The sequence below is a fragment of the Psammomys obesus genome, unplaced genomic scaffold, assembly GCF_907164565.1.
Source record: "Psammomys obesus unplaced genomic scaffold, mPsaObe1.curated_primary_1811, whole genome shotgun sequence".
In the NCBI taxonomy this organism is placed as follows: domain Eukaryota; kingdom Metazoa; phylum Chordata; class Mammalia; order Rodentia; family Muridae; genus Psammomys; species Psammomys obesus.
Genome location: NW_026585686.1, coordinates 209198 through 220281, shown reverse-complemented (window position 1 = coordinate 220281; position 11084 = coordinate 209198). Strand labels below are relative to the sequence as shown.

General features: G+C 38.9%; 1 protein-coding gene across 2 annotated transcripts in view; it reads left to right on the top strand.

Annotated features, from left to right (window-relative positions):
- Focad (focadhesin) overlaps nucleotides 1–11084 on the top strand; it is a 312861-nt gene that overhangs the window by 253798 nt on the left and 47979 nt on the right. For both annotated transcript variants that reach the window (XM_055629496.1, XM_055629500.1), the window contains 3 exons: nucleotides 2193–2309; nucleotides 4600–4838; nucleotides 8879–8968. In XM_055629496.1, coding sequence (XP_055485471.1) covers nucleotides 2193–2309; nucleotides 4600–4838; nucleotides 8879–8968 — 446 coding nt within the window. The remainder of the gene's footprint in view (nucleotides 1–2192; nucleotides 2310–4599; nucleotides 4839–8878; nucleotides 8969–11084) is intronic.

The window sequence follows — 11084 nt, the reverse complement described above, 5'->3', positions numbered from 1 at the left end:
GAAGAAGAAGAAGAAGAAGAAGAAGAAGAAGAAGAAGAAGAAGAAGAGGAGCTGAAAATACATGGAATTTGGAAGGCCTTGGAGTTGAAAACAAAGCTTAAAGGCTGGGTTTGGCCAGGAAAAATGTAGTCTCTGACACAAGTGCTATTGAAGTATCTCAGTATACTATCTCCACTTGGGTCATTTTTTACCTTGTATTCACCATTTACAGTTTATATTCACAGGGTCCTATGCCCACCCCATGGGTAGGCTACAAACACAGCTTCATCTGAGCATTTAATTAATCTCCAGATAGTGGAGAGGGTAGAATTATTTAAAGGGTGTTGTTGAAGTAGCAGATGAGCTTAGGAATAGTCCAGTGAGCCAAGACAACTGTCCTTGGGGGTGTGCCGTATATGGCTACCCTTCCTGTAGGGCACCACCCGGTGCCTTCTTTTCTGTGGATTGTTTTGGTGAGACATATCCTGGCAGAAGGAAAGATATGCTTGGCGTATTCAAACCACTACTGGACCAAGGTCGGTGAAGGAGAATCTATCCTTGAAGTGATCTCTGAGTCAGGAGCAAAACCCCTTTAATTGGCTAAGTGCAGGTCTTCCAAAGTTACATTAACAGAGTTAGCATCTATTCTAAACTTGCTCCTGGAGAAGCTTCTTTCTCTCCCAGAACTCAAAAATCTCCTCAATGTAGTGGAGGCTCTTGAGTCAGCTCTTTTCTTAGTCCTGCTCTAATTCTTCTACTCTTCTCATTTTTAGTAAATCTGTATACACTCACTGTTACACTGTGTCTTGCCTAATTTGTTGTTGGAGACACAAATAACCTGGCTATCATATCCAGTGGCATTGTCACCCATGAGCAGGAGCATCAGTACTGTGAGGCAAGAGCTACAAATGTACATTACATGTAGGTGCATTACATGTAGAGAAGGGAATGAAATGCAAGAACCATTACGTGAACAATAAAAGTACAATTAGTTAACATTCAAATATTTAACTTTGAACCCAGAATTTTGTTTTACTAATGTGAAAGATAAAGAAATGATTCATTTCATTGACAGAGCTATAGAATTCTTTCTCAAAGGCTACATAGATCTATAACTCTAAAAGTTCATGCATTTTATAGGATCCCTCTTCTTGGGGGGTAATTATGGTGAATTATCAGTTGTGGAGTTAATTTGCCCCATAACTGGGGATATAGCTCAGAGCTGAAGTTCTAGATTCTCGTATTCTTTATCTCTTACTTCCAATCTTATCAAACTGAGAAGCCCAGCAGGCTAAGAATGAGGCTTTGCTTTTATTTTTATTGACCTTGCCTTTGGCTGTTTCTCAATACAAAGTCCAGATCTCATTATATGATTAGAGTTGAACATGTGTGACCAGAAACAAAAGATCTTAAGATGTATGTTTCTGACCCCCATGGCCACGGGTGACTTTTATAAACAAGTTTTCTTTTTAGTGAATGAATTTTTTTTTAAAAAATAATTTGTTGTCCGGCCCTGAGAGGAAAGCAGCCCTACCAGGCCACAGAAGATGACAATGCAGCCATTCCTGATGGGATCTGATGGACTAAGATCAGAAGGAAGGAGAGGAGGACCTCCCCTATCAGTGGACTTGGGAGGGGCAATTGAGAAGAAGGGGAAGGGAGGGTGGGGCTGGGAGGGGAGGAGGGAGGGACTTATGGGGGGATACAAAGTGAATAAACTGTAATTAATAAAAAATAAAAAATAATAATTTGTTAGGTGAGTGTGGTCATGATACTTGATGGACAGTCATATGTAATAGTAACCAGAAATGCTAGAGACATTGGTTAAACTGCTGCAGGCTAATTGGTTACTTTGTGAAATGGTAAGTCATAAAGTCTGGAAATTTTACATTTCTGTTTTGCACTTCTCTGTTGTATATGTTACTTTTATCACAACTCACTGGGCAGAGGAAAGCTGAGTATATTCTTTTGTAGCCTCTGTCTTCCCGCTTCCTATCAGTCTTAGATAAAATGCAGTTGTACTCTTGATGGGGAACAGGTAAAGACATTTGTCAGCACTATTCACTTCCTGTAGTATAAGCAGATAAAGTTTCCTTCTTGATGGTAGCATTTCCTTATTTGACAAAAAGATGGCTGTGCTCTAGATGTCAAAAGAAAGTTTAGATTTATTCTATTTTTTTGTACTAATATTTCATGTCATTCCTCATCTGCAGGTCCAACCTAATTTCCTTCCAGTGAAAGAGTGGGTTTCCATGGTGCTTAATACTCTGCTGGTCATTGTGGATAGCCATTACCACCCCAAAGGACAACTCTTTTCATGCTTTTATCATGTAAGTACAAGAAATATCAATGACCAAAACCACCAAGGGTTGACTCACCCGACATCCATTGTTCACATGAAAACTATGATATAGTACAGTAATTTCTGGCTCTGACTGTGGGTTAGGTGTGTGTGTGTGTGTGTGTGTGTGTGTGTGTGTGTGTGTTTGTGTGTGTGTGTGTAGAAAGACTTGTAGGTAATGCCATGTTTAATTGAATTGATTCAGGATCTGCCCCAAGTACCAGCTGTATGAAAGCTCTTGAGTTTTTTTCTGGTATGTAGTCAGGGCCAAGGGCTATAGTTGTACGACAAGTGGTTCTTTGAATATATTTGGTCTTTTTTTGCCCTTATTCATAAAACGAAAAGAATAGCAGCATCCTCTGTAATGATAACCCTATGCTACCCTTATTGATTTGGCAGTTTTCCATTATCATTTTTGTTTTCCTGACTTGTGAAATAGAAGTAAAAATCTTTTGCCATGCTTTTCTGACTTACTAAAGATTGTGAAGGTAAAACTATTTAAGTTATGTACAAATGCTGTGTTTTTAAAGTAGTAAAATTCTTTGTAAATACCAAGTAGTCTTTTGGTCATGAGAAAAATAACAGCCACCCACATCTCTCTCTCTGTCTTCATGATGGTATTCTAACGACTAAAGCAATGTGGAATGCACATCTTGTTGTTGTCTAATGCTCCCTTTGGGGTTGTAGAATTACTTTAGTTCTGCAATGGTGTAGAATTATTTTGGTTTTGTCCTATCAGTATCCATTGCTTAGGGACTTACAGAGATCACAGGATAGTCAGCTGAGTGCCTGAGGATTGTTTAAAGAAAAATGTTGAACACATCTTGAATTGTTGCTAAGATTATGGATATAGCCCCAAATCCATTGCCTGTACTTTTCTCTGTAAATAGTCTGTTCCTTTTGCCCTGCTTTTGGGAGGACCAGGTATATATTGATCTGGGGCTTAGGGTCCAATGCTAGATTTTAACTACAGTTGAAGAAAAAAAAAATGACTTAATAGGTAATGCAGAATTAAATTGGAAGTTAGATGTTTGTGTCTCTTAGTGCTGGTTTGCTTAACTTGTTTTGAAGCTTGCACGGTAACTCTGTGGGTCAGTCACCAGAACAAAACACCATGTGAGGTTTCCTAGTCATTTTGCTTAGTTCTTACAAACCAAGAAAACAACCTCTTTATTGGCCAGTTCAGAATTACCTCTTATCTCTTATCTTTTTTTATTCTTTTTACATTATTACTCATTTTAAAGACCTATTACAAAAGTCACTTTCTTTATTTCCTGTGTCCTCATAGCTGAGTCCTTTTCAGTAACATTGTCATTTGAAAACACTATGTCAGCCTCCAATATAATGTCCTACATGCTTGATTGTTATTCTTAAAGTACTAGAGCTTAGGAAGCAAATAGACATAGAATTAAAACACATTGTATCATGCTTTGACTGCCAGGGACAAGTCTGCCTTTATGGCATGTCTGAAAATCTGAAATGGGTAATAGTGAGGGTCATAAAGAGGCTTTTCTCTCTACTTGAGACACTTTTATAGACGTATAGCATGTGTGGTGGAGTGCTCTAACTTGGGACTCTTGCAGATGCTGTCCATGTTCAGTTGCCCTGTCATTTTATTAGGGCATTCCTCTTCCCATAATTGCATATCAGAGGCACATGTAGAGCCCTTTGGTTCCTTTTGAATAGCTGGTTATTGCTTTGTAACCAGAAGCTTTTAGAATTCCACTTTCCCTCTTAATTAAAAGGAATTAAGCCCCTATAGAAAATAATCCATCTACTGGGTTGTGTTCCCACCAAAAAATGTTGGGAGATGTGCCAATAGATCCTTGTGCTAAACTCCCACCTGTTCCTCTGTAGTAAACTTAAACTCCTGTCTACCTCCCTTTTTTCTTTTCTGGGCAAGTCCTGGCTTTCTGGACAATTGTAGGGAGGCTTGGCTAAGTTCAGACAGCTTTACTTTTGGCTTTCCTATTATATACACTCAGGCTTTTAAAAACATTGAATGTGTTTGCGTTTATATAGTGACAGAGTCCATAACCTCTAAACATGGGCACTTAGAATTGCATCTTTGAAATTTAAAGGGACAGGACTGAATAAGTGGCAGTAGATGGGCTCATTGACCGAATGCAGGGCCGTCACAAACACATTTAGACTCTCCTTTTTGCCTGTAGGGCAGTGTAGGAGAAGCTTGTATTATTGTAGTGCTCATGTGATAGGAGTGCATCCTTCATGTTTTAGCAAGAGGCTAACCCCCGTTTTCTTTCTTTGGCGTGTCCTAGAAGTCCTATTCGGGTGAGAACACAGCAAGTGCTACCGTGCGCTCTGCTGCCGCTACGGCTTTGTCTCTCCTCGTGCCGGTTTTCATTATCTCTTGCAAAGAGAAGCTTGAGGAAATCCTGAACATGCTGACTGCCAGGTTACCTGGGAAACCAAGTGCTGATGAATCTCAAGCCGTGCAAATCCATATGGGCCTTGCTCTGGGGATGTTTCTCTCTCGCTTGTGTGAAGAGAAGCTCAGGTAGAGTTGATTGAAGAATTGCAGTTTTTTCTCATTGTGATTTAGGTGACCAAGTGTGTATATGCAGGTACCTAAACATTGCATCTGAACAGAATGTGTTTGCTAAACTTTTTGAGATGATTGAGTTGATTGTTTATTTTCTTATACGGTGAATTTGGCTGCCTAAATACCATCATAGGCACATTAATGTGCTTTATTATTCAAGTGATTGGTTACTTGAAAACTGTCTCAGGCTGAGATAGAAGCCCTAGTGCATCATTACTATTAATAGGCATTAACAAAAGTCTCAGAGTACTATAAGTAAAGAAGAACTTGTACCCCCCACTTCATTGTTGATTCTTTATTGTTGTCTCTATAAATCAGGAAGAAACAACTGGGGAACCCCATGTACTGGAGGGGTACAATTAGTCACTGAGTTACCTGAGAACAGCATGTACCCAGCTTTAAAACACTGCTTTTGTCCTGTGCCCTGGCTACATTTTAATAATCTTTAAAGAGTCGTAATCTGTGCATATTATCCTGGGTTCTTTATTCTGTTTGATTGCTCATTTTTAGGCTGTTAGCATTATCAGTGAATGGAGCAAATAGAATATGAAAGACCCAGGTGAAAAATTCCGCTAAATGGGTGGGTTTTCCTACACATCAATTAATCTATTTTAGTTTTGTTCCTACTCTTTTCCCTGTATTTTATATTAAACCTTAGAATTTTATACATCCAGCTTGATTGTAATATAATCTAACATGAATATTTGGTTACTGTGAATATTTAATGGTAGTGACTTGGGCTTCAGCTCCATCTTCTTGCACTGGAAATAGGAAGTAGGGGAAAACATCTAGCCATGGTATTAGATATCTTTATACTTCCTGGTTGGTAGCAATTAGTGGTCCAAAAGCAAACACAGTGCTGGTGTAGATAAACTGCATGTTATTACATGGCATCCTAAAATTCTGGAAACCAGAGTTTTAAGTTTGTGTTTATAATTTACTTATCTTCAACAAACACTGTCGTGTTTTAGGGGGAGATTACTATTGCTCTTCGGAATGGTATATTTCAAAAGACATCTTTAGTTTCTGGAAACATCTGTCAGACAAGTGGAATGACTGCCATAGTATCTGCAAATAAAAATGAGACATGCCCAGAATATTCATAGAGGCCTAGCTCCAGTTGTGAACAAAGAGCCTTCCTTTTGCATGGGAATCGACTCTTCCATTCCTCCTGTGTCTGATAGAACAGAAAGTGTTTTGTAAAAGCTTAAAGCTTCAAAGTTATTTTCCCCTTTGCCGCTGTGCTACAAATGACGCAGTCCTCACCATCTGTGTTCAGGCTCTTTCTCAGTATGTTTTCAAGCAGCGTGCTTTACATCTCAACAGTAAGCCCTGGCAGTTCAGTTCTGGGCAGCTCACTTCACCCAATCCTGGCCGTGGCTCATTTCTTCATTTACATGGGATAAGGTGCTGCACTGGCTTTTTGACTATCAGGTTTGCACTGGGGGTTAAATTAATCATGCTGCCTGGAAAACTCCCATAGTGATCCATACATGCACACTCATCCTTCATTCCCAGGTTGCCTTCCACCTCTGTCTCTCTTACTTGAATTTGTACCTGCAGAAAATTCTGAGCAAGGACACAGGAAGTTCTTCCATAACTGAGTCACTGGTAGATTTGTTTGTTTGTTTGATTGATTGTTTTTGTTAAGACAGGTCTCTCTATATAACTCAGGCTGTCCTGGAACTCAATGTGTAGACCAGGCTGGCCTGAAGATCAGAGATCTAACTCCCTGAGTGCCTGTAGATGTTAACTTTGCCCAGTTGCATGCTTCCTTTCTTGGGATCTGTGTCTTGATGATGTGGTCACCAACATGTAATTATCCCTAGTTTCTACTTGCCTATTTCTTTTAGAACAGAGAAATCAGAAATATTTACTATTTTCTACCAGTAGGTATTTTAATTGGTAATTACAATGTTACCTTTTCAGATTTTTCTTTTTGTTGTTTTTTTTTCCTAAAATAAAGGAGAGATGACTCAGTATTTACAAATGCTTGCCACTTTTCCAAACATCCCAAGTTTGGTATTGGGTACCCTGTTGGGTGGCTTACAACTACCCTTAACTCTAGCTTCAGGGCCTCTAATACTCTATTCTGGCATCTAAGGGAACCTGCACTTATGTGCACATACTCTTACACACACACCATCCACAGATAGGAAATTAAAAATAAAATGAATCTTAAAAATGTAACTAAACATAGGGGTTGCAGAAATAACTCAGTGGTTAAGAGCACTGGCTGCTCTTCCAGAGGGCTGGCTGAAGTTTGGGTCTCAGCTTTGACATGACAGCTCACAAGCATCTGTAAGTCCAGTCCCAGAGGATCTGATGCCCTTTTCTGGCTTGCTTGGGCACCAGGCACACACATGGGACACAGACAAGCATGCAAGCAAAATACTCACAAGTAGAATAAAATAAAGTAATTTAAAATAAAGCTGAGTTTCATGGCAGCTGTTGGCTTGAAATGGGTAGAAATATGAAGTACCTGTTAAAGAGCAGACATCAGCAATACATTCTTCTCAGAGTATATTCTCCCTCCGAGAAAGGACTCATTGCAGTCGGTCTGGCCTATGATTTTCCTGAATTTGAATTCCTATCTAGGAATATTCAGGAAGGCTTGTTACACCAAACCTCTTAACTCTGTCGTAACCTCTAAGGATGTAAATATGATCTTAGTATGAGAATATTTATACTTGATTCCAACAAATAACTATAAAGGAAATTACTCATTTAATGCCCCCCCTGTGCCCCATGTGTGCATGTGTATGTCTGTGTCTGTCTGTCTGTCTGTCTCTCTTGCCACACTATACCCCATGTTTACAAGCATCGCTGCAGTCTGGGTTTGGAAGCTGTTATTTAATTTAAAGTGCTCTCTGGCTACTTGGTATTCTTGGGAATACTTGGTATTCTGCATTCCACCCAGCATGATCTGAGGATGAAGAGAGGGAGCTGAGCTTCAGGGACCCTGGGTAATAAAACAAACGTGAGTGAGGAAGCCCACAATTTTCCCTGAGGAAAGAGCCAGAGAACCCCTGTCTGCGTTTTCTTTCACCATGAAGTCTTAATTCTCTAAGGCATGTCCCTGATTTTTCTTTTTTTAAATTATTGTCTCTAACTGACAACTCATACAACTGAGACATGAAATCATAAGATACGTCTCTCCTAAGAGAGAGATTTGGGGTGAGTAATAAGTGTATCAATAATTTTACTCAGCTTGCTACAAAAAGCATGACTTTTACATTCTTAGAAATATTTGAAATTTTGTTCTTCAGTGATTTAAAATTTGAATACAATGAGAAAAATAAAGGGAACATTAGGGTTTTTATTGTTTTTAATTGTTTACATTCTTCAGAACCTAATTACTGAATAATTTTTCAGTTTCCCTGTCCATAAAATGAGCATACATGAGTCACCAATATTGGTGATTCACGTATGCTCATTTTATGGACAGGATTTTAGCAATCATATATATATATATATATATGATTATATATATATGATTATATATATAATTATATATATGATTATATATATGTATATATGTGTATATATATATATATATATATATATATGATTGCTAAAATTTTAAATTTCCAGGAGATATTGACAGAACAAGGCTTTATCTGAAACACTTTGACATTTTTATTAACGTATTTGTTTGTGCATTTGTGTGTGGGGGCATGTATGCCATGGTGCACATATGGAGATCGGAGGATAATTTGTGGGAATCATTTGTCTTCCTCTTTTATGTTGGTTCTAGGGATCAAACGCAGATCATCAGGCTCAGTGAATATGTTAGACATACCACCCTTTCCTGTTAAGCCATCTCTCTGGACCAAAATACACTTTGTTTGTTTTGTAGTGCTGGAGATCAAATCCAGAGTCTTGTGTGTGCTAGGCAAGCTCTCTGCCCCTGAGCCTCACACTCCCAGACATGCCATGAACTCTGAACAGTTGAGTGATTATTAATAACCCATTTTCCTTGTCTCCTTATTTAGTGACATGTCTGGCCAGCAGATGAAGCTTCTTCTGATGAAATCCTTGGATGCTCTGGAAAACTGCTGTTTTGACCCCAGTCTTGAATACAAGTATGTTGGTTTCATTCATAAGCAGTGCTTAGAGTTTGTTTGCTACTTGTAGCAAGCCTTGGATGCCTGATCTGATCTTGAGCTCCTTTGAAGAGAGTGTTCAGTATTAACTGTAAAGAATCTTGCACTGGAAACGTCTTTGTTCTAAACCATGTGGACAGTTCACTTAAATGCAGGGCAGTTAGTGTCATTTTGTAGCTTAATCCCCTGGTTCCTAAGACCTTAGTCTTGTTTTATACTTGTCACATAAGGCCTGAATCTGGTGACAAGGATGCCTTTTTCAAGAGAAGCTGAAATTCTTTGACCGTGAGTGGGCAGAGAGGGCTTCTGATGATTTGAATTTCTCTGTAAAACCGTTGGCTGAGGAGTCAAATGGAAATGACCATTTATTATCTCAGGGTTCACAATCACTTTAACAGTCATGAGTCTTTCACCAACCCCCATTTGGACCTCATGATTTTAAAAGATTTTTTTTCTTTAAAACTGATTATTTTAAGTTTTATGGTTTCATTCTAATGTTGAAAGATAACAAAAATGAAAATTGTCATAAAAGAATAATAATGTAAAAACTGTTGAACATGTTGAACAGCTAACCTCTAATTTCTGTGACTTGTATGGGTGAATAATGCGGTTTTATTAGGTTTTGTGGCACATTGTCAACAGTAGCTTGCACCTGTTTGGGTTTTTTATGTCTTGGAATCTGAGGTTTGAATCCTCTGGCATCTATTGTTTCTAGAAAACACAAAAGATGAGAAGTAACAGCTTATTCTTTTCTGTTATGCATCTATACCATCTAGCTTGATAGGCTCAGACTAACAAAGAATAGGGGTAGTAGTGAAGTAGCCATGCAAAGGAAAGCTTGTAGAGGATTTTTATCGCAATACAGTTGTCTCTGCATTAGGTGGCTGTGATGAGAGCTTGCCTATATGTGGGGTAAGACTGAATAGAAACCTGACAGTTCCTCAAAAGATTCTCAGGGATCATGTGATTTTCTTTAAGAGTATGATGTGAATATGGGAAGGGAGTTTGATCACACTGCTTGGAGTCTTATGGACATAGAAAATGACTAATGAGAGCAATAAAGACATTATAGTTATTATGCAGATCAAATGACTGAGATTTTTAGTCTAATATATGCATTGCTATTGTTGCCTTAATAGCCAACAGGTAAGAAGCCCACACCACCTTTCCTTTTTTTCTGCCCATTCTCCCAAGATACTCACTGTAGCCATAGCTCCAGATGTTAGGAAGATGTGGAAAAGCTTACAGTTCAAACACCACAAGGTCCTAACCAACTAGAACGGTAGAGAACAGCTCACATACTGTTTCCATTCCATTTCAGGGAAATTTTAATGTGTGGCAGACTGATGTGACTAAATCTCCATGATATAGGGGTTTAGGTTTAAAGGAATTACATGTCTAAGTGTATCTCACCTTAAATTTTATTTTTGTGATGGATAGGACTCTCACTTCCTTATTCTTCTCTTTTGATTTTTATCTTCATAATAAAGAGCAGTATTTAAGAGTGGACCTGGACAGGGGACCACTCCCCCAGAGGACGTAGAACAGGACCGCATGAAACACCTTCTCATAGGACAGAAGGTGCTTGTCCATCAGAGCCCAGTTTACAGGTCCAGGCTTCTAAGGAGCATTCCTCTCCCCCATCCAAACTGCAGAATTCCTGCCATTAGTGGAGCTCAGTATTTTCTTATTCTGGGGCTTCCTGGGTGTCAGTCCTGAATGAGATTCTTTTCATGTCTTGGGCTCCTCTGGCACTTGTCTAGCAGCTGCGTTTTCACATCAGCACCTTCTATACTGAAGTCCTAGTCACAACAGAGAGAGTGCTCTAGGCTGGACTCTTCATCAGTCTGTTGTGTAGAAAAAGAAAGCCAGTCTCTGAGCTGAGACTTTTTCAAGGCCACATGCTTCACAAGTGGCAGAATTAAGAAATGGGCTAGTATGTCTGAATTCAAGACCATTTTTCTTGTCTTGTGTAGTACAGTGTGGAGAACACAGTTCAGTGGGAAGAAAACAATTTGGTATTTGGTAGAATGGTGACGTTATCATCATCATCATCATCATCATCATCATCATCATCATCATCATCATCATCATC